Source organism: Lathyrus oleraceus, chromosome 6 (assembly GCF_024323335.1).
Source record: "Lathyrus oleraceus cultivar Zhongwan6 chromosome 6, CAAS_Psat_ZW6_1.0, whole genome shotgun sequence".
NCBI lineage: Eukaryota > Viridiplantae > Streptophyta > Magnoliopsida > Fabales > Fabaceae > Lathyrus > Lathyrus oleraceus.
In genome coordinates this window covers 425,993,271-426,017,069 of record NC_066584.1, presented here as the reverse complement: position 1 = coordinate 426,017,069, position 23,799 = coordinate 425,993,271, and the positions used below count along the sequence as shown (strand labels likewise).

At 34.3% G+C, this 23,799-nt stretch overlaps 1 protein-coding gene across 14 annotated transcripts; it reads right to left on the bottom strand.

Annotated features, from left to right (window-relative positions):
* Nucleotides 1-8,381: 8,381 nt before the first annotated feature.
* Nucleotides 8,382-23,559, bottom strand: LOC127091582 (uncharacterized). 14 transcript variants are annotated; one of them, XM_051030256.1, is made up of 26 exons: nucleotides 23,334-23,559; nucleotides 23,071-23,223; nucleotides 22,797-22,956; nucleotides 22,366-22,684; nucleotides 21,944-22,081; nucleotides 21,676-21,865; nucleotides 21,462-21,592; nucleotides 20,060-20,263; nucleotides 15,956-16,122; nucleotides 15,587-15,665; nucleotides 13,192-14,106; nucleotides 12,728-13,098; nucleotides 12,472-12,546; nucleotides 12,294-12,398; nucleotides 11,821-12,051; nucleotides 11,543-11,611; nucleotides 11,127-11,351; nucleotides 10,756-10,866; nucleotides 10,465-10,575; nucleotides 10,163-10,270; nucleotides 9,955-10,056; nucleotides 9,771-9,839; nucleotides 9,562-9,663; nucleotides 9,377-9,460; nucleotides 9,164-9,271; nucleotides 8,382-8,824 (listed from the first exon to the last, which is right to left on the bottom strand). In XM_051030256.1, exons 1-26 carry the CDS (start codon nucleotides 23,434-23,436, stop codon nucleotides 8,665-8,667), a joined length of 4,590 nt encoding a protein of 1,529 aa, XP_050886213.1. In that variant the 5' UTR covers nucleotides 23,437-23,559; the 3' UTR covers nucleotides 8,382-8,664. The 14 variants fall into 14 exon arrangements, with proteins under 14 accessions (XP_050886213.1, XP_050886212.1, XP_050886214.1 ...); XM_051030255.1 differs by having other exon boundaries at nucleotides 9,771-9,854; nucleotides 23,334-23,558; XM_051030257.1 differs by lacking the exon at nucleotides 9,377-9,460 and having other exon boundaries at nucleotides 9,771-9,854.
* Between the last annotated feature and the right edge of the window lie 240 nt (nucleotides 23,560-23,799).

Below are 23,799 nucleotides of genomic sequence, written 5' to 3'. Positions count from 1 at the left end.
TTATTCTTGGTATTAAGATTAAACGGGAGAATAAGAGGATTGTAATTACGCAATCTCATTACATTGAGAAAATACTCAAGAAGTTCAATTATGAAAGTTGTTCTCCAGTAAGTACTCCCATGGATCCGGGAGAAAAGCTTATGCCAAATACAGGTAAACCTGTGGATCAACTCGAATATTCAAAAGCTATATGCTCTTTGATGTATGCTATGATTAGCACTAGACCGGATATTGCTTATGCGGTTGGAAAGTTGAGCAGATTTACTAGTAATCCTAGTAGACATCATTGGCATGCGATAACTAGGGTATTCAAGTACTTGAAGGGTACAATGAATTATGGATTGTCATATATGGGATTTCCTTCGGTGTTAGAGGGTTATTCGGATGCTAGTTGGATAAATAATGCTGAAGATTCATCCTCTACAAGTGGATGGGTGTTCTTGCTTGGGGGAGGTGTCATCTCATGGGCTTCTAAGAAGCAAACATGTATAACTGGTTCCACAATGGAATCTGAGTTTGTAGCATTAGCTGTTGCTGGTAAAGAAACAGAATGGCTAAGGAATTTGGTATATGAGATTCCAATATGGCCTAAACCGATATCACCAATTTCTATCCGTTGTGATAGTACTGCCACATTGGCTAAAGCTTATAGTCAAATATACAATGGAAAGTCTAGACATTTGGGTGTTAGACATAGTATGATTAGGGAATTAATCATGAATGGGGTGATATCTATTGAGTTTGTTCGGTCGCAACAAAACTTAGTTGACCACTTGACGAAGGGGTTAGCTAGAGACTTAGTGAAGAAGTCGGTAATTGGGATGGGATTAAAGTCCATTTAAATCTATTAGCTATGGTATACCCAATTCCCTTCTAATACAACATTAGAAGCAGAATTCAATATGGAAAGATCATAGTTAGAGATTGGAGCAATTGTGTTTATCTTCCCAAGGTATGTGCTCAGACCTGCAAGTGATGGCTAGGTTGAATTATATCTTCTTAATGGTTCTTTTGGAAAATTGCAAATGCAGGTGCAAGATTAAAAGAATCACCTATGTGAGCATGAAGTTTTGCCGCTTCAAGAAGCTCGGACTTGGCTTCCTATATGCTTATTAATGGATAAGGACACATGGCTTGTAAAGTGTCAAGTATGAATAGTAGAGTATTGTAAGAAACATATATGTACTATATCTTCAGAAACTCAAATGGATTGACGGGTTCAATCGCTATGACACCCCGATTTTCGAGTATTTGGAATGTGTATTTGTACTAAGATGAAAATTCAATCGCAAGACATTTTCATTTATGCATTTGTTTGATCGTTGTACCTGTGTGGTATACCCTTGTATATATTATTGTATATACTGAGTAAATCAAGGATTACACTAAAATGGGGGGGATTTGTTGGTGATTTTAGTATCATCAATGTATTTTAGTAGTAATGTGATTTACTACAGGCCGATGTAATTATGCATTAAAGCTTGGAAACGAGTTAGGGGTAGTGCGGAGTGCATGCTCGTCGAGCCAACGTATAATTGAATGCGAATAAATGAAACAGGGTTCCAAGGGGCGAAGCCCCTGACGGGGTGCGGGGCAACGCCCCGTTCGAAATTTTCTTTTGAACAGTTGAATCCTTTCCCAACCGACGTAACCGTTTCTGAACAGTTGCGTCTTTTCGGTTTCTGTTATTGATCTCCTATATAAGGAGTCATTTGGCCTCAGTTTAAAAAAAGATAACGAAACCAAACTTTCTCTCTACATTCCTGAACATTTCTCTTTTCCAGAAACAAATTGTTCTTCAAGAATTATCCCCACAAAGATTTCGTGAACCCAGGCAAGAATAGGGTCGAAATACTTTGTTCAGGAAAGTGTACGAACACGATTCTTCGAAGTTATCCAGGATTATCATACCCGGTTCTCTAACAGAATGAAATTCAACGTAGGTCAGTATCCTTATATTTTTTACCATTTTTGTTATCTATATAATGTTATTCCTAATTAATTTGATTTTTCATATTAGTGAGCTAGAATTGATAATTGTAGCAATCTATCTGCATGTCATTGAAAGTGAAATAATTGATTGATTCACTATCATTCTCGGTGTGATAGAGCAAGGAAATAGTTGGGATGGGAACATGTTTTGAAGTTTTGCTTATTGATTTCTTTCTTGAAGACTAAATTGATTATGCATTTGGTTCAAACTTATTAGAATATCATGTTAATATTTTAATATGCGGAAATGAATTTGAAAACGTTCCTTAAGTCTCACATTGTATATTAGTTGAAAAAAATTATTTAATCTCACATTGCTTAGCTCTCACTTTATTATATAAGAAAATTCTCTATTTCATGTCAATACACACCAAAAATTGTTGAGTTTTTCATTTTTCACTCTCATGACTCTAGATTTTTTGAATTGTCGAAACGCCAATTTCTCTCACTTTCTTTCTATTCGTTAAATTTTCCAAATACTTTTTTGAATTCTCATTAGAGAGATATGTTAATTTCACCTCATTCGAATTGAGAAATTATCAAATATAATTTTTTGGATTCTCTACAGAGAGTTATTCGAATTTCTTCTTGTTTGAGAAATTATTTTGAGTTGTCAAATGACCATTACTGATTTCTCTTTAGAAAGTTATTGGAATTTCTCTTAGTTTCAGAAATTATTACGACTAGTCGCTATACCAAATAAAAATCCTTGTACGTTATTCAATATGAATAAGAACAAATCAGCATAAATTAGTAAACTTATTAAAATAATTATGTAATTTTTAAAAAAAAATATTTTTAACTATTATATATATAGTCCTCAGCAAAATTAATGGTTGTTGCTCGTGTTGCATGTATTGTTTATGGATTTTGAAAACAGTCATTGAAGAAGTTATGAGAATGAGTTGCGAAACGGTTCGTTCTCTTTTAGACGTTCTGCGATCCAATTCAAAATTATGCGAAGCAGTCGAACTACCGCGTCATCTCCAAGATAAAATAGTTCAGTTATATATTGTATGATTACTATTTGCATGGTAGAAAATCGTTCTAAAAATCCAGCCTCTAATGGTACAAATATCATTTGAATATGGTATAAATATCACTCATAGTATCTAGTATAACGATCAAACATAATAATTTCTCAAACCAAGAGAAATTTCAATAATTCTCAAAAGAGAATTCAATAGTGATTATTTGCCTACTCAGAATTATTTATCAAACAAAGAGAAATTCTAATAATTCTCTAAAGATAATCCAAAAATTATACTTGATAATTTCTCAACTCAAACAATGAGAAATTAACATAATTCTCTAAAGAGAATTCAAGAAAGTACTCAGAAAATTCAACGAGTAGAAAGAAAGGTGGAGAAATTAGTGTTTCGATAATTCGGAAAATGCGGAGTTATGAGAGTGGGGAAGGAAAAACTCAACAAAAGGAGTTTTGGGTGTGTTATGAAATGAAATAGGAAATCTCCTTATATAATGAAGTGAACTAGCTAGGATATCTCACCTAAGAAATGTCAGACTAAGAAAGTTTTTCAACAAACACACAATATAGGACTTAAGAAACATTTTCAAATTCATCTCTCTATATTAGAATATTGACATGATGTTTCGACAATCCTCCTAATGAATTTTAAAAAGTGTTTCAGAAGTAACGTCAAACGTTTCTAAGATTGTGCATAAACAAAAGTGTCTACGACTTGAACCTTTGTGTAGTAAGTAGGACTCTGATTCAAAAGGAGTGACACAATTGTCTTTAACTCTATTTCAGACATCAATCATGCACATAACCTTTTCTTAAGGTATATTCTTACCATCTTTGCTTTAATGGTTTTGCACGTGTATCTCGGTTTAGTGAAAACTCTAGGAATTTTTCCTCAAAATTCCATAGGAACCGGCCTCGGCTCCACAATCACATAGGTGAGTCTATCAAGAGTACTCTTGTAGCCTAGGTACTCCCTCATACAGAGTATAGATCTCATTGAGAGTTTATATTATTCCATCCTCTCATTACTTCAGGATTCATGCTTTACTTATTTATACTCGCATGATCATCTCATATTACTTACAACTTGTTATTACTCATTAAACATATTTATTGGGATCTTCATTCATTTATGTTGGCTTACCATTATTAGCAACTCGTTTTTCTAAAGGCATTAGTCTCATCATATTGGATGTATTATAGACATTCTCTCTAGCTAATCCTTTTATCAAAGGATCTGCTACATTTTCATCAGTGTGTACATGATCCACTCTTACAACTCCTTTAGAGATACAATCTTTAACAGTGTTCTGCTTCGTCCTTATTTGACATCATTTACCATTTTACTAACGGTTCTCGATTTTTGTAAAATAGTTGCGGTATTATTACAGTGGATCAACACAGTTGACATAGGTTTTTTCCTTAAAAGTATATCAACTAGCAAATCAACTTACTTCCAAGATACAACTCATCCAACTATATTGAATATACAGCCGCTAGTTGCTTTGGAATCATCTGATAAGATATTTCAATCTACATCATTATATCCTTCAAGTACAGCAGGAAATCTCTGATAATGCAAGTCGAGATTCACAGTCTTTTTAAGGTATCGCGTAACTCGCTCAATAGCTTGTCAATGCTCATTCCTCGATCTACTAGTAAACATGCACATCAATCCTATGACATATGTAATGTCGGTTCTAGTACAATCAGTGGCATACCTAAGACTGTCAATTATGCTTGTATATTTTGTTTGTCTAACACTATCACTAGTGTTCTTAAACAATTTTTCACTTGGATCGTATGGTGTGCAAGTGGGTTTACAGTCAAAGTAGTTATATTTCTTTAATATCTTGTATATATAATGAGATTGATCCAAAGAAATTCCTTTTTTGGATCTAGTGATCTTGATTCCAAGAATCACACTCGCTTCTCCGAGGTCTTACATATCAAAGGTTTTGCTCAACAATGATTTCACATCGTTAACGGCCTGAATGTTTGATCCAAATTTGTGTAGATCGTCTACATAGAGTCATGTGATAATGCAAATGCGATTCTCAAATTTGTAATAAACACATTTGTCACTTTCATTCACTTTGTATCCATTTGGTATCATTAAGTTATCAAACTTTTCAAGTCAATGCTTATGAGCGTGTTTTAGACCATACATTATCTAACTTAGAGACCTTGTTTTCATGCCCATGAATCACAAACCCTTCTGGTTGGTCCATATAGATTTCTTCTTCTAAGTCACCATTTAAAAAAGATGTTTTAACATCCATTTGGTGTACCACTAAGTTATAAATACCTTATATTAAAATCAGTATCCTAATGGATGTAATTCGAGTGACTGGTGAAAAGGTGTTGAGGAAATCTATATTTTCTCTTTGCCTAAAACCTTTGGCAACAAGGTCAGCCTTGTACTTATCAACAGTTCCATCAAATTTCAATTTCTTTTTAAAAACTCATTTACAATCGATTAGTTTGCAACTAAGAGGCAAGTCTACTAAGTGTTAAGTCCTGTTAGATTCTAGAGAATCTATCTCATCGTTAATAGTTTCTTGCCACAAATTTTTATCTATAGATGACAAGGCTTCTTGAAGATTTGTTGGATCTTCTTCTACTGTATAAGCCACATAATCGGCCTCATAGTCTTTAGCAACTCTTACTCTTTTACTTCTTCGAAGTTTTGTTTCTACTTCATCGTTACTTTTGATGCTTTTTATCATAGAAATATGATTTAATTCAGTTCCCCCACTATTTTTCTATTTAAAAGGATATTTGTCTTCATATAATTCAACTCCATTTGATTCTATGATCATTTTAGCATTTGGGTCATAAAACCTATATGCCTTATTGTTTGTTGCATACCTAATTAGTGCACATTCATAGGCTCTACTAACGAGTTTAACTCGCTTCGGATCCGGAATTCTGACAAAAACCAGACGACCCCAAGATCTTAAATAAGACAAGTTTGGTTGTTTTTTCTTTAATATCTCATAAGGAGAGATATTACTTTTTGAATTGGGGACTCGATTCAGAACATAGCAAACAGTCAACGAAATTTCTCCCACCCAGTGAGGAGTAGCACCAGAATTCAACATAATTACAACAACCAGTTCAATAAGATTTTTATTCTTTCGATCTGCTTTATCATTCATTTCAGGAGAATATGGTGTACTTGTTTCATTACAATTCAATGTTGTTTATAAAATTCATTAAAAAAAACTGAAATCATATTCAGTTCCTCTATCACTACGAAGTCTCTTAATCTTGTTACTAAATTAGTTTCATTCACAGAAGTTTTGAACATAGCAACTTCACAAAAATATCATTCTTAGTGCTTGTGTACAACTATACCCTAATAGATTGGCTAAACCCTGCCTTTTTCAAAACAAAAATAGAAACAAGGTTTTTTATAATCTCTGAAGTATACATGACATCCTTCAAGATTAAAGTCATTTCTGAGGTGAACTATGTTTCACTTCTCCAATACTGACAACATTAGTGGTGTGGGCAACTCCCAACAGCACTTTCTTGTTTGTGTATGTTTTGAATATTGCACGATCATAACAGACATTGCGAGAAGAGCCAATGTTTATCTACTAACCATCAGATTCACCAATCATGTTGGTTTTAGTGATTAGAGTAATAAATTGTCATCAATTAGGTTAACTTATGCAGTAAGGGCAACACAAAGTTTAACGTCGACCTTACATTTCTTAATCATATGACCTGGTTTTCTACAATTGAAGCAAGATAAAAAAAAACAAGTGTCATTTCTTTGTGGTGGTTATTGCCTATCAATTGGAGTAACTGGGTCCCTTGAAGGGTTCTTATTCTTAATTCGGTTCAAAATATAGCGGTTCTGATTCTTTAATTATTTGTCAAATTACTTCAGAACTACACTGAATTTCTTTTTGTTGTTTGAAACAACCAAGACTTTTTCTCTTTGAACATGTTTCTAAGGTTTTTCTTTAATTCGAAGGCGAAAAATCAGACTCAATTAAAAATTCTTTTGATTTGTAGCAAAGCATAATTTTAAAAACTTTCAAACTAGGGAGCAATTTGTCAAAAATAAAATAAATTTGAAATTTTTCATCTAAACACATACTTTCAATGATGTTCTCATAAGCAATCTTTTGAAGTTCGTAACATTAAGTCTCCACAGACCTTTCATCTTTACCATTTGATACTTGAGGTAGCGACTAACAACATACTTCTTTGTTATATCTTTTATACATCATACTTCTTTTTAAAGTCTCTCAATCATGTTTTATAGTATCGCCTCTAGTGTAATAATTCTCTTTCAATCATGTTTTATAGTATCGCCTCTCATGTTTTATATATATCATATGTGAGTCTATTCAAATACGATTTTGTAGTGATTATAATTCTCTTTTCATATGGTGATTTATTTCCTAAGCTATAAATCATTTGTTTTAATCTGTGCAAAAATTTAGCTTCGGGACTATTAAGTGTTCCATCTGAATCCCTAGATTTATTATCGTTAGTTTGTTCGATTGATCTAGAAGAAGCAATAGGATATCCTCGGTCAAAACATTGGCAACCTTCTTTAAGGTTAGAAAAAAATTTATTTTTGTTTGTCAATGTTTGAAGTGAAAACCCTCAAACTTGAATGGTGTGTCATAGACAGCAATCGAAGTGTTACCAATAACTTCTTCGGTAGCCATGGCAGTTTTTTAAGCGTCTTAAAATTATTGTTTTTGGATTTTAAAAATAGTCATAGAAGAAGTTATCATGATGAATCGCGAAACAGTTCGCTCTCTTTAAGACATTTCACAATACTGTCCAAAATATACAAATCAGACAAACTATATTATGCAAATCAGACGAACTATTGTGTTGTCATCTAGATAAAACAACTCAATTATAATCAATCTAAACCTATATCCCCTAATTGTACAAAAATCATTTGAATATGATATAAATACCACTTATAGAATTCAATAATGATCATTTGACTACTCAATAATTTCTCAAACAAATAAAAAATTGAATAATTCAATAAAGATAATCCAAAAATTATACTCTCTCCATCTCAAAATAAGTGTTTGTTTAAATTAGAAGAAATTAGTGTTTTGACAATTAAAAAACAAAAAGTTATGAGTGGGGAAGAAAAAAATCAACAAAAAAGAGTTTTTAGTGTCTTTTAAAATGAAATGGAAAATTTTATTATATAATGAATTAAAATAACTAAGATATCTCACATTATGAGAAACTAAAGAATTTTTTCAACAAACATAATGTGGGTTTTAAAAACTTTTTCAAATTCATATTCTTGACATAATCTAAAATCTAAAAATTTAAGTACAGTAAATAAGAAAAATAAAGGACGGTTAGCAAATTAAAATAAAGAAGCTCATTTCCACGTCTACAATTAGTTTTGAATAGTAGTTTTTATTCGCGGCATGCAACTGCATGATATAGTTTGTGTCAATTCTATGTCATGCGAACAGAAGAAATATCCTTTTTTTCTCTTCTAACTCCCTTCTATGATTCAATTTTTCATACTCTCAAACCACACAAATGTGTTATCGTATTTCTAGACTTAAAAATAAATATTTCTAGAATTAAAAATAAATAGGGGAATAACTTTTATATGCACTATACACAAAAGGATCAATCAAGGAATCAACCTGCATCCTAACCATAGTTCCACATCAGTCATCGTCCTCAAGATCCATCACCATTCTCAGCTTCCTTCTTGATACAGGATTGTCAGAAAGTACTTTAACAGCCACATCATCCTCTGAATCTTCCAAGTCAGGATCCACTTGCTTATTTTCTACTTGGGAATTCTTAAAACCTACTTGATTTTCACTGCAAATGCCATTTGATTCAACCATTAAAGTAATCAGCTAAAAGCATTAAAAAAATACAAAAAGCTTGATACAGTGTATTGTTAAAAAAAATGGTGAATGCTCTACAGATGTGTAACAGAGGGAGAAAAAATAAACAGCAAAACATGATTTTATAAAAATTCCAATAGACTAACCATGTATAAATGGAAGAATTGATGATAGCTTTTTTTAAGTAGGAGTAGATATAAGGAGAAGCAGAAAAAATTAACAGCTCAAACTAAAGTCCTGATATACACATTTCATGGTCCTATTATAAATTGATCTGTAGAGTAGAAAAGAGGAAGAATGAAATACTTACGTAAGTGCAGATTGAAGAATTTCATCTTCCGAATCGTATCTAGACAATTCACCCTCATTGGTGTTTTCATGTAAATATTCACCAGATACAGATCTATTATTTTTTTTCCTAATTAAAAAAAACATTAGTTAATTCTGAAAACAAATTGTAGATACAGAGACAGGAGGTCGATAGTAGAACTAGAATAGAAAAGATGAAGAATGGAATACTTACTTCAGTGCAGATTGAAGAATTTCATCTTCGGAATTGGTGTTTTCATGTAAATGTTCACCAGATGCAGGTCTATCCTTTTTTTTCCTAAAAAAAAAGATTAGTTAATTTTGAAAAAATTTGCAGATACAGAGACAGGAGGTTTGTTGTAGAACTAGAATAGAAAAGATGAAAAATGGAATACTTACTTCAGTGCAGATTGAAGAATTTCATCTTCAGAATCGTATCTAGACAATTCACCCTCATTGGTGTTTTCATGTAAATGTTCACCAGGTCTATTCTTTTTTTTCCTAATTAAAAAAAAATAGATTAGTTAATTTTGAAAAAAATTGTAGATACAGAGACGAGAGGTTTATAGTAGAACTAGAATAGAAAAGATGAAGAATGGAATACTTACTTCAGTGCAGATTGAAGAATTTCATCTTCGGAATTGGTGTTTTCATGTAAATGTTCACCAGATGCAGGTCTATCCATTTTTTTCCTAAAAAAAAGGTTAGTTAATTTTGAAAAAATTTGCAGATACAGAGACGGGAGGTTTGTTGTAGAACTAGAATAGAAAAGATGAAAAATGGTATACTTACTTCAGTGCAGATTGAAGAATTTCATCTTCGGAATCGTATCTAGACAATTCACCCTCATTGGTGTTTTCATGTAAATGTTCACCAGGTCTATTCTTTTTTTTCCTAATTAAAAAAAATAGATTAGTTAATTTTGAAAAAAATTGTAGATACAGAGACGTGAGGTTTATAGTAGAACTAGAATAGAAAAGATGAACAATGGAATACTTACTTCAGTGCAGATTGAAGAATTTCATCTTCGGAATCATATCTAGACAATTCACCCTCATTGGTGTTTTCATGTAAGTGTTCACCAGATACAGATCTATTCTTTTTTTTCCTAATTAAAAAAACATTAATCAATTCTGAAAAAGAAATTGTAGATACAGAGACAGGAGGTCTATAGTAGAACTAGAATAGAACCAGAAGCATGAAGAATCATCAGTTCAAACTAAATTACTAATATAAAGCATTTATGGTCCTATCATTATCATTAAACAACTAGTCCTGGAAAAGGAAGTAAGGGGACATTACTTGAGGATAGAGCCGAGTATTTCATCATCAGAAGCATCTTTTGACAATTTATCCTCACCGGTCTGTTCGTGTACCTGTTTGCTTGATTCTTTTCTTTTCTTCCCTTTTTTCCTAAAATTAAATAAAACAATGATTAAAGGGAGGAAAGAGAAGGAGAGACAGATCTTGAATAGATAGAAGCAGAAACATGAAGAATAGCCAGTTCAAACTATATTCTTAATATAAACATTTAAGATCCCATCATTATCGGTAAACTACTGGTCCCAGAAAAGGAGGTAAAGGGGACGTTACTTGAGGATAGAGCCAAGCATTTCATCATCAGACTCATCTTTTGACAGCTTATCCTCATTGGTCTGTTCATGTAATGGTTTGCTTGATTTTTTTCCTTTCTTCACTTTTTTCCTAAAATTAAATAAAACAATAATTAAAGGGAGAAAAAAAGGAAAGATTCATTCAGCAGGGTACAGAGTTGTTGCATTTGAAAAAAAAATGAAATTCAGAACAAGTGTATGTGTATAAAATTGAAGAATAAAATCAATTAAAAATGTGTATATATGATGTTTTGAAATGAATTTTGCACGCTGATTAAATAAAATAATCTTATAAATAGACAAGTATTAATATCTCATGTTTGCATAAAACTAAGATTAATGCAACATTACCTTTCTATCAATGATAGAAGTGTCTCATCATCAGATTTATCCATTCCATCCTTTGAATAGTCCATAAGATCCTCACCCTTTTGGTGGATATTTCCTCTAAAACTCTTTTGCTGAACCCATAAGCCAAGTTGCTTAAGTTTTCGAGAGACTTGGGCAGGTGTGAACTTACCATCCACGTCCAGTGCATTGGCTATCATATAGTTACATCTTCTATGATCCTTGAATCTGCCAAAGTAAGATCCCAGATATTAAAAGGAAAAGCACGGGCTATAATTCTTTTACCTTGTCTTGTGCAAAACTAATATAAGAAAACTCAGAAAACATGTTTTTTAACCATTCATTCAGCGTTCATCAAGAAGAGAGCAGAGAGAGAAAATTTAGTCCTCTAGCAAGCAACCAAGTTAAGCAACACTTACTGCTCAAATAGAACTTTGATAAGGGCTTCCTGATCTTCATTGAAAGCACTGACTCTTTTTCTTTTCTGCCTATGAATATGGAATTGAACACAAACTTAGAGAATACCTTGACGTTTAATACAATGAAAGCATAAGCAAATTGTTGAATTACGATTAACATTAATTCTGAAACTTATTGTATCAAGGAGGAAATATAAATTTTATGGAAAAAATACTAATAGTAGTTTATTACTGAACCAGTAATGTTTAATAAGCATAGCAGTTCATTCTATACTCACCGATGCTGAACCAACAGGCTTCCCTCTAAATTCACAACTCCGGCTACTCCGGCACCTTCTAATTGATTAGGGCTTGTTGAGAAAGTTTCATTAGCACCGCCCTTCTTTTTCCTTGATGCAATTGTTAGCCCTAGTTTTTTCAATTTATTGGATATTTGAGCTGGAGAAATTTTACCATCTGGATCTAGCTCTTCAGCAATACGTCGACTGCAATTTCTGTCATCTTTGAATCTAATATATTCAAGGCATGGAAGAACCGATTATCAAAATGAATACTAATCTTATAAACAATACAAAAAAAGAAAAAACTGACAAGCAGTTAACTAATTTATCACTGTGACTCTTCTATGCTTGCACCAATGGTGGAGAATACTATAAAAAAGCAAAAAGAAGCTAAACTGCTTAATATCGAATCTCTACTATTAACCATGCACCAGATTACAGAAAATATGGTTTGAGCAGGTAAAACCTACTTCTCATAGAGATTCTTAATTTGCATCTCCAATTCAGCATCTAGAACAAATTTTCTCTTTCTTCTCGGAGCTGTTTGAGATTCATCTTCCAACCATGGCTCCCCACTGTTATCCAAGTAAACCAAGCATCAGAAGCTGTAAAATCTAAATAAACTTTGATCTCAAAGTTTAAACATACTTGTTATCGTCTCTGCGATTCTTACTTCCCGAGGTAGAAGCAAAGCCTTCAACATCATCAAGCTTTTCAACATTGCTGAAATAAAAATTAAAAATAAGACTAGTCCCATTGTAGTATCTTTACTAGATGAACTACGGATTGGTCAAGCATAAACTGAAAACTGGCCCCACATTCTAAAAATGGACATCTCTCAGAAAAACAAAACCAAAAAGCAGGGGGAAATTTACATGAGAATCTTAACATAATCTTATCTTACTTTTGATATCTTGAGTCATGAGAGATCACGACATCAGCTTCATCATCACCAAGTGCATCAGCAATGCTTCTATGAGTCCACGCCTTCACTGAGGAGGAACCAATTTCTACATCTCTTTGAGTATCATTCCAATTTTTACTTTCTTTTCTCATATCGCCAAGTTCATCCAACATATATTCTGCATTGATGTAATGGCATTCCCTTCGGGTCTTCCAAAAAAGAATTTCAACAAATAGGAGGGGCTGCTTTTTCATTTTCTTCAGCATCTTTCTGACCAAACTGTTCAGGAAATCAACAATACTTGCATATTCCTCGCAGGGGCATGACTTTTGTTCAGCAAGAATATCGTAGAAAGTTGTGAGCAGCGACAACTACAAGAATATGTTCACAAGATTAGAAATGTTATTCACATTCATAAACAACTACATGATTTCATTGATGGTGAAATTCTTTCAAGACCAAACCTGGTAGAGCATGGGATGGAGTTCAAGCTCATCACTAATTCTCCGCAACATGCTTATTATGTAATGATTTATTGCAAGGGAATTGCTTTTATAAAACTTGAGCAACCAACATAATTTCTGAATGATACTGTGATTTGCAAAAGCGGAGACAAGCATTGAAACATTGAAATCAACTTCACTAATTGTATTTAATTGCTCATCTTCAGAAAAATCACCAGTGTCATCCAACATATCCTCATTAAGATGTTCAAGATTTGTGTTTTCTATTGGTTTTAAACCAACTTGGGAGGTCACATCTTCCTCTACATTTTTGTGTTCATTATCATCAAGATTTGTCTTTTTCCCAGATTCCAAACCAACTTGGAAGTTCAAATCTCCCTTGACATTATTATGTTCATTATCATCAAGATGTGTGTTTTCCATTGATTCCAAACGAACTTGGGAGTTCACATCTCCCTTGACATTTTCATGTTCGTTATCATCATTATCAAGATGTGTGTTTTCCATTGATTCCAAACGAACTTGGGAGTTCACATCTCCCTTGACATTTTCATGTTCATTATCATCAAGATGTGTGTTTTCCATTGGTTCCAAACGAACTTGGGAGTTCACATCTCCCTTGACATTTTCATGTCCATTGCCATCAAGATGTGTGTTTTCCATTGATTCCAAGCGAACTTGAGAGTTCACATCTTTCTCGAGACTTTCATGTTCATTATCATCAGGGATGGCCTCTTGGTCAGTGGAGATTGCATTCGGTAGGGATTCCTTCTGTATCAAATGGTTTTCACCTAATGGATTGTCAATAGAAATGCCAGCTTCTTTTTTAACACAAGAATGATCTCCAGTTGGTTTATTCCCTGATTCTGTTCCATTGGAAGTTTTCTTTTTCAACTTCCTTGCTTTCTTTGACACCTTGAATTACAGGATATAAAACAAAGAAACAAATTAAAATGATTGAATTGAAAACAAATATATTTTTCTTTTTCTTTTACTTCAATTTTTTTTTATTTCTTTCACTTTTCCTCTATTCTCAAATATATTTATGGAAACCATGAAAACAATAACATTTCCATGCATCAAGCTCTGGCAAAGATTGCAACGTATTTGCAAATTTTCAAAGCATATAATTACACAAGCTCTTTCCTTGATTAGATAACCTTGATTATGAAGTCTAAGAATCTGACTAATGGTGGAAAAGTACTATAATCCCTACCTTTAACAGCAAAAGGATGGGCGCCTAATTGTGCAAATTACAGAGGAATTAAACTTATGAGTCATAGAATAAATCATTAAAAAAATCCTCAAGTCCTAATTATAAGTGAAAGATGGTGTATTTAGGCTAAACTTTAGACAAAATACATCAACTTTTGTTGACTCAACTTTCTCTTCTATTTAGGATCGGAGGGAGTATCAATTTGGTTTAATGAGGGAAGATAAACCATGAAACTCATATTTGTTACAAAGATAAATGCAAAGATATTGTGGCAATCAAAACAATTTTTTATTGATTTAGAAGAAGTATATCATAGAATACCTAAAACAGTTTTTGTGAAAGAAAACAATTAAACAAAAATTGGTGGTACAAACTCAAATCAACGGCCTCAGATTCGCAAAAGGAGTCATTTGCTGTTGCACTACTTTCCAAACTTCAATATCAAGCTGAACAAATAATATATAGACTGATTTAACCTTGTACTGACCTGTTAAAAATAGAAACTTTTGGGATGTTTGGTGTTGGCATGGCCATCCCCTGTCCTAAAGGAGCTCTCCTACTACTACTAACTTATCATTAAACAAGGTTACAAACTTATGTCTTCATATAGACCAATTTTCTTAAATCCTTAAAGATGCCAATAAGAATGATCAAAAAATTCTTTAAAAACTTCATAATAGTAATAACAACAATCAAATTTACTTCTTTCAAAAAAAACAATTCAGATATTATTTTATCATTTATATATTTAAATAAACGGCTTATTAGGTCTAAGAGGCTTTTCAATAGCTAAATTTGGCCCTTTTTTGCTAGATAGGATTTTGAAATGGTATTGACATAGTCGATTTGGTAAACAAGTCTAGTGTGAACTAAACTTGGTGTAAACAATGCCATAAACCCCCAATAGAAAATTTGACCTATTTTCATCCATAAAATCACACTCGGCTAAAAAATGCCCGCATATTATATGTAAATAATTAGAATTTTCTTTTGATAGCAAAAGAGTCGATTAAAACTTTGCATGTTGTAGTCATTTGGACAGATTCTATATAAGTAAAGGTTATTGTTGGTGTTATTCTTGTTATATCATTGTCGTTGTCGTTGACATTATTATTATTATAATTTATCATAGAGAGAACACAGATAGAATACACACACCAATACATAATTGCAACTTACCCTCAATGTTCCTCGAGACTGAAGATAATCCATTAGCTTCACAACTTTGCAAATGATTTCAACCAAATCTGCAAGATCACTGTAAGAAAGAATAATCATGATTATGACAGCAAGAAAAATAACTTATTTCAAAGCATCTTGGAATATAGCTTTCATCTATTTTATCACACTCAAACCAGGGTGTTATGCTGCAATTCAATTCTTGTATAAAGACATAAATATACTACTCAATCCATAAATGTCCTTTGTCAATCATTCTAAGTATGGAAGTCTGCTAAAAAATTAATTTAGTATGCTAGAAAAGAAGCTCACAAATGTTCATGGTTAAATACTGTGAAATTTTTCTTGGTTCAAATAAAGAGGCAAAACCTTTTGCATTGTTTGTGTGTGTCAAACGTTTTGATCAAATTCAAGAGGAATTGAGTCATCCCTTCTTCGGTCTGATCATAAAATAACTTATACAAAAGAATGCGGGCTGTTTGCGGCTCCTTAGAGTCATCTGGCAACGACTTAAGTACTAAATCCAGCATGCGAATCTGCAAATAAAGAAAGAGCAATTAGGAAGCACTTGATGAGAATATAAATATATTAGAAAGGGATATGGAGAGAGAGATTTCATTTGAATCTAACTAACTTTTAATTCTGTTTTTGGTTAGTTACAAATCAGTGCAACTATCTGCTTTATATTGCAGATTTAGTTGACCTGCAATAGCAGGTTTTGAACAGTGCTCAGACTGACATGTGTCAGTCAAACCCATACCTTTGATGAAAGCCTTTAGCAACCAGCCTAGCCTTATATCTGTTGACTGAGCCATCTGGATTCTCCTTGATCCTAAATACCCACTTGCAACCAATAGCATGTCTTTGACGAGGTAAGGGAACAAGTGTCCAGGTATTATTGTTGATTAGAGCATAATATTCCTCTTGCATAGTTGTTTTCCAGCTCACATCAGCTAGAGCAGATTTAACACTCTTGGATTCAGTGGTAACCAAGAGAAGTCTTGGCTCAAGTCTAGGCTGAGCAAAGCCAGATTTGGCTTGAGTTTGCATCTGATGATTGTTGATAGGAACTTGAAGTACATGCACTGCTTTGGGAGGAATAACAGGGGATGCAAGGGAAGTATCAGAGGCAGTGGATGAGCTAGACTGGGATGCAGATAAGAGGATTTTTCTGAATTAACAGTTGGAGACTGGCTAGTGGAGGCCTGAGCAGACTGAATTGTGTCAGAATTATTGAGATTGTGAGGGACTAATGGAGTGTGAAGTAAGTGAACTAGAGTCAGAAGAACTAGGGGAATTCTGAGCAGACTGGTCTTTTGGCTGAAGAGATGAATTGGAAGACATGGGAGGACTAGGTCTGGGAGCAATAGAGGAGGAACTGCCTGAACCAGATTGAGTTGATGGAGGGTTAGAAGGGATGGATGGGGATGAAGTAGGTACAATGGATAGGGTTGGAATTGAGACACCTGTGGAAGGAGGAGCAGGATTACCAGACTTGAGAAACAATTCAGGATAGGGGAACCTAAGTTCATCGAAAAGGACATCTTTAGAGATGTGTAGCCTGCCATTAGAGGCTAGACATCTATAGCCTTTGTGGGATGTAGAGTAAACACACATTCTTGAGATCTAAAATCCAGTTTATGACTATTGTAGGGCCTTCGGGGAGGAAAACAGGCACAACCAAAGACCCTTAGGAAGTTGTAATCAGGCTGTGTGTGAAACAGGATGAAATAGGAAATTTGAAACTAAATAGAGGAAGAGGGAAGCCTATTGATGAGGTAGACAGAAGTGGAGAAGGCATAGTCCCAATAGGTGAGAGGAAGAGAGGCTTGACTAAGTAGAGTAAGTCTCATGTCAACTATATGCCTATGTTTTCTCTCCACCACGCCATTTTGATGATGTGTATGAGAGCAAATCACTCTATGTAGGATGCCATGATCTTTGAGGAACTTAGAGAAAGGTCGAAACTCACCACCCCAATCAGATTGAATGGCCTTAATAGGACAACCAAGTTGGAGTTCAACTAAGCTCTTGAATTGTTGAAAGGTAGATAGAGCTTCAGCCTTGGTTTTAAGGAAATAAATCCAAGTAAACTTGGAATAGGCATCCACAAAAGACATATAATATTTGAATCCTGAAGTGGAAGTATAAGGTGAAGGACCCCATAAATCACTAAACACAAGTTCAAGTGGGTGAATCAGGAGAGTGTAATCTATGTGTTTTACCCATACAACAAGCTGAGCAGAAAGTATCAAAATCATTATTTGAGAAAGAAATATTACAGGCTTGCATAACAAGTTTCAAGGCATGAGAATTAGGATGACCTAACCTTAAATGCCACTTATTAGGTGTACTAGAATTGAAAGAAAGAGCATTAATACTAGAATTAATTTGTGTATTCAATACTGGGCTAGGAGAAATAGGGGAGAACGTGGAGGAACCAGATAGAGTGATGGAGGGCAACTCATATAAGCCATCCCTGCCAACTCTGCCTTCGAGTAAGGTAGCCTTAGAAACCTGTGATTGCACAAGACACTTGTCAACAGAAAATAGGAATTGGACATTGTTATCTCGACAAAACTGGCTGACACTAATCAAATTCTTGGTGATAGTGGGAATAAATAAGAGATTGTGAAGTGTGAGTGGTGTGAGGTTGAATTGGTGAAGAAAAGACACTTGAGCCAGAGGACTGAATGTACAAACCTTGGCCGTTTCCCATGAAAATCTGTTCAGGACCTTCAAAGAGAGCTAGTTGTTGAATATTTTTGGCATCATTTGTGACATGAAAAGAAGCACTAAAATCAGGAAACCATGAGGCTGAAGATGAGGGTACTGAGTTTGCAACAAAAGCACTTGGTGCATGGGAGAAATTGGCAACACTTCTTGGCTGCATGGGAGGCCTTGTCCAGACATTCTGAGGAAAACTGTTGTAGCCATAAGGTGAGGAAAGCCATTGTTGTGTTAAAGGAGTTACCAACCAAAGCAGAAGGTTGATAATTCTGATTAAATCTATACCAACAAGTGAGTGCAGGGTGTCCATGTTTGGAACAAACTTGGCATTGTATGTGAGCATTAGGTTCTACCTCTGCCTCTACCAAAGTGACATCCACGTGAGCCTCTCGAGCCACAAAATTGGCTAAAATCTTGTTCAGCAGGTGATGGAGGAGTCTGAGATGGAGTAGAATCAACACCAATAGCTTAAGTGTCATTAGCAAGACTAGAACCAGCTTGAGCTTGAGCCAAGTTAAGTGATATGAGATCTGGAGTTGAGGACTTCTTAAACTTATTTAGACGAAGTTCATGTGCAAGGAGTAGAATCTCTACTTCATCCAAGTCCATAAGTCCAAATTTACTCTCAATGACAGATACAACAGGCGCAAATTCAGAGGGAAGACCTTCAAGAATAACATCTACATGATGTGTTACAGGTATAGGATCACCAATGGAAGCAAGAGCATCCACTATAGTACGCATCTTGAGCAAAAATTCTTGAACTATTAGGGCACGAAGTTCCACACGCAATTGCCTCGCACGCGCACGTGTCTGCTTCTGAAAATAGTTGAACAAGCGATCCCAAAGTTGATGAGAATGCAAGCATTCAAGAACACGAGAGAGATTCTCGTTAAATAGCATCAATTGCAACCACAAGAGCAGCATTTGGTCTTTTTGAAGCCAACACGAATGCGCAGGGTTGACGGTACCGGTGACGCGAGCTTCGTCATCAACGAATGGAGGTGGAATCGTTATGCAAACAACGAAATCCATTAGGCTATGCACATTGATGTATGGCTCAATTTGTTGACGCCATAGATGAAAGTTCTTTTCATCGAGCTTTTGTGAAATCTTGAGCGAGAACTTGAGGCGATGACGTTACGACGACCGGTGACAAAACCGGTGGATCTTGAGCGGAAGAAGTAGGCGACTCCTCCGATGGCGGTGTCGCAGCCATGATCCAACTCTAGATCAGAACCAAGCTAATCCGATACCATATTAGAAAGGGATAAGGAGAGAGAGATTTCATTTCAATCTAACTAACTTTCATTTCTGTTTTTGGTTAGTTACAAATCACTGCAACTATATGCTTTTATATTGCAGATTTAGTTTACCTGCAATAGCAGGTTTTGAACAGTGCTCAGACTGACATGTGTCAGTCTTGAGCCTATACTAGTTACATACTCTAATAAAATAAATGTGGAGTTCTAGTCTGTGTTCCTATGTTCAACTGGATATATTAGAGGCATAAATGTCCTAATCTGCAAAACTGACCAAAATAGTAATAAAGTGAAATGAAAGACATGGAATACAAATCAAAATGGAATGAGATAGGATTTGCAAAGCATTAGATACCTCCGTTAACAGCCCAAGTACAGATTTAAGAGAAGGAAAAATAGAAAGGTTTTCGAAAGAGAACCAGCTGATAGAACATATATATTATAACAAAACAAATACATAGGATTTGGTAGTTCGTATTACCATGCTTTTCAAAAGAGAGCCAGCTGCAGATAGAAACTTGTAGTCATTTGTTTCCTTTAGACCATCATAAGCCTGCCGCCAATGTGAAATAACTAGTTGAAACATCGACTCATTCAACGATGCCTCGATTGGGCCACATATTTTACCACTGAAATCTGAAGCATTGGCATCATTATCACCAAATATGTCCTTTTCTTCCTCCGTCTATTAATGAAGAGAAAATATGTATAAACAACATCTCACATATGTATATTAGATTAACAAATGACAGTTATAACATATTTTACAAATAAAGGAGCAAGTGATATCTCAACACTAGATAAGCACATGCCATGCTGTGATCTATGTTCTAAATCATTTTATTGATTTCCATATTTTCAGCCAAAATTCTTCTATAAAATTATCATTTAGCACATGAATAATGCCAAAATAGGATACACAAGAACATGTAGTTAACTTCAAATTCAAATTAAGGTATATAATCTCTAACATTTAGCATCCTGTCATGAACTAACTATATGTAACGCGCATATACTGTTGGGTGAAAACGTACAACCGGTTTATGTTTCATCTCTTACAAGCCCCACAATGCAAGAGTTCTTTGGCTTGATGATACATAGACAATGCAAATGCCATCTACCTTATGTTAAAATTCTATTTTATTGGAGGAAAGTGACAGTAAGAACACCTCTAAGGGTCTGTTTGGTAAGAACACCTTCAGTTTTCCCAAATTCCTCCTCTCCCCTCCTATACTCACAATCATAGCCTAAACAATTTAGTTGTGGAAACTTTCCTGCCGTATCACAAGGCCAAACAACCCAAAAACTTAAGTGGTTGGGAAAATATATTGAGTGAATTTATATTATATCTCGATATTTATGTATTCAATTCGATTAGATTTTTATATGGTTATGAGAAATAATTCAAAGAAAAAAACAGTTTAAGAGTGACTCCACATAAATAAAAGGAAATTATCGTGTTATGCACAGAAAAGCTATTTTCTCTGCTCTCTGCTCCCTCTAATTTGTTGTCGAATTTGAAGTCAAAATATAATTTCTTTAAAAGAAACGAAGAAAAAGGATATATTAATGTAAGAAACAAACTGATACCCACATTGTATGAGAAACTGTAAGTACAGACAATCATTACATGAAAACTTTGCTTCAACATGCTGTGAGGATTGCAACTACTTGAATGAATAAATCAGAAATTCACTTCGGTAGCATACTGCTAAAAGCTAAGTAATGTGAAAATAAATAGAAATGTGTGGAGATTCTATATCAAATTTTAATATGTAGTTGTATCAGAGATCCACAAGGAGTGGAATGAAGTACTTTAGTTTGAAAGAGGAATAGAGAAAGGCATGTCAAGAGATGTGCTGTGTTCATATTATTATACTCACCTTTGAAGTTGAATACTTGTAAAACTGAAATGAAGAGATAAAGTCAGCCACTTGAAAGAAAACAACAACGTCACTTTTCTGAATTGCAGGATGCTCCTTTACAATATCTTCACGGACCGATCGCATCAAAACTGATACAGATTTAACTAACAGTGAGACTACTTATACAGACACACACACAACGCAAATGATACACCATATTCTTAATTCATACCGTTGTATCCCCCAGAAAGAAACTGATTTACAAATCCTTTAAGCATCTCCAAGATCTTGTCCTTTGTTGAAGGCAACCTTGGATGATCCCACGCAATTTTTTTGGCTCGACCTCGAATGACATTTTGTGATTTAAGATGCATATTACGAGAAGAATTAGGATTCCCCTTAAACACGGCTTTAGAACCATCCTACCAAAAAACAATAGCCTAGTGTCATTCAAGTCCACAGCATTAAAAAAACGAGTCCAATGGGTGAAAAATTAGTACCATGGTAACCCGTGCAAATGTTCCACTGAATTGTGAATGCCGGCTGATATTGCCAAGCCTATTAATAACTCTTTTCTTCTTTTCTTCCTCCATGATGGACTGGAGACTATCAAGAGAGGCTTGGGAGTCTTCGTCAACCTGAAAAAAACTCTGAAATGTAAGTGACAAACAAAACACAGCCAAAGAATAATAATTAAGATATAATAGCATGCACAAGAGAGGTAAGATCCACAAAAACCTTGTAAACCATGTTGGCAAAAAACATTTTAGAAAGAAAAATCTAAACTAGTAGGGTGCTCTTGGGGAAGTCCACTAAAATATGATGTTGGTAAAAAACATTTTAGAAAGAAAAATCTAAATTAGTAGGGTGCTCTTGGGGAGGTCCACTAAAATATGATGTTGGCGAAGTTGAGTGACGTTACCTTCAATCCATTCAAATGGCCCCGGACAATCAACTCTGGCTCCTGACCCATAAAAATGTAATGGAATATTTCCAATAGAAGCAAATTATCCTGACGGAGATAAACATTAGAGCTGCCAACATTTTGAGATACAACCAAGATTATATCCATCACATTCTCACGAAACAAAAGCTCCAGAAATCTATCTCTCAGAGATAAAAAATGGGAGGCAAATCCTGCTGATTTCTGATGCAACGGGATTTCTTGAACAGCAAGTATATTTCTAAATAATGTAAATACCAGCTGTACCAATTTCCAATCATCCTCAGTGAATGCATTACTGTAAACAAATAAAATAAATAAATAAATAAATCTAGCCAAACCACTGAGTAACCTTTCCAATTTCTATCTTTCAAATCATAAAAAACACATCGAATTTTTTATCAGCTCACAGTTCCAAATTCTCAAGTGGTTTTTCTAAAATGGACACTATCACTGTAGCAACATCACTGTTAGTCACTGCAGACTTCAAATCCCATAAATAGTCCAACTGCTGAGATACATCTGTGGAACCAGGCTCAATTGGCATTGTAAGGAACACCAAAACCTTCACTGAAAATTTCAACAAGAAAAAAACTCAACACCAACTAATTCGATCAATGAAATCTCAATCAGCTAACATCATCAATATATGGACGCAATTCAACGAATTAAAAAAATATAAACCTGCATTCAGAAGCATGCTACGATCTTCATGGTAATGCTCGATAATCGGTACCAAATCCTTAGAAACGATGTTCCATTTGCACACTTGCTTGAACACATCACGTGTTTGCGGGTCGTCGCGTCTCAAAAACCTCAGCAAGTCTTTCAGGTTATCTGATAATTTCGATAACGAATATAAATAATTAGGCACCGAAAATCTACAATTAATCAAAATGAAAGAAAAAAGAGCGAGAGAAAATAATCAAAATGCAACAGGTTCATACCGAGACAGTATTCGCCTTTGGAGTAACCGATTCGGTTTCCTTCATCGTCCTCTTCTATTGATCCGAGGCCGCTGCAGATTTGAGATAACCCATCTGTGTCCATTGTGTTAGGGATACGGCAGATTGTTCGCGAGGGTTTTGAGAGAACGAAGAGATTTGGGGATTTTTGGTGTTGAAGTTGCAGAGAGTGGGGTTTTTGGGATCTTAGTTGAAGTGGCGGAAACTTTTCCCGCCTTTTTTGAGTGCTTAAGCAAAAAAAACGCTGCCGTTTTATTTTATGCTAATTAAATTAAAGTTAAACAACATAGTTAATTATACAAATTTAATTAATATGCACCGACCAAAAATAATCATTTCCATTCAATTTTTATATATGATTAACTTTTTCTTTAATCACATCTAAAGTATTCTCTATTTTTAAATGACTCTTTAAGATTTTTGCACACAAATTAAAAAAATCCAATAG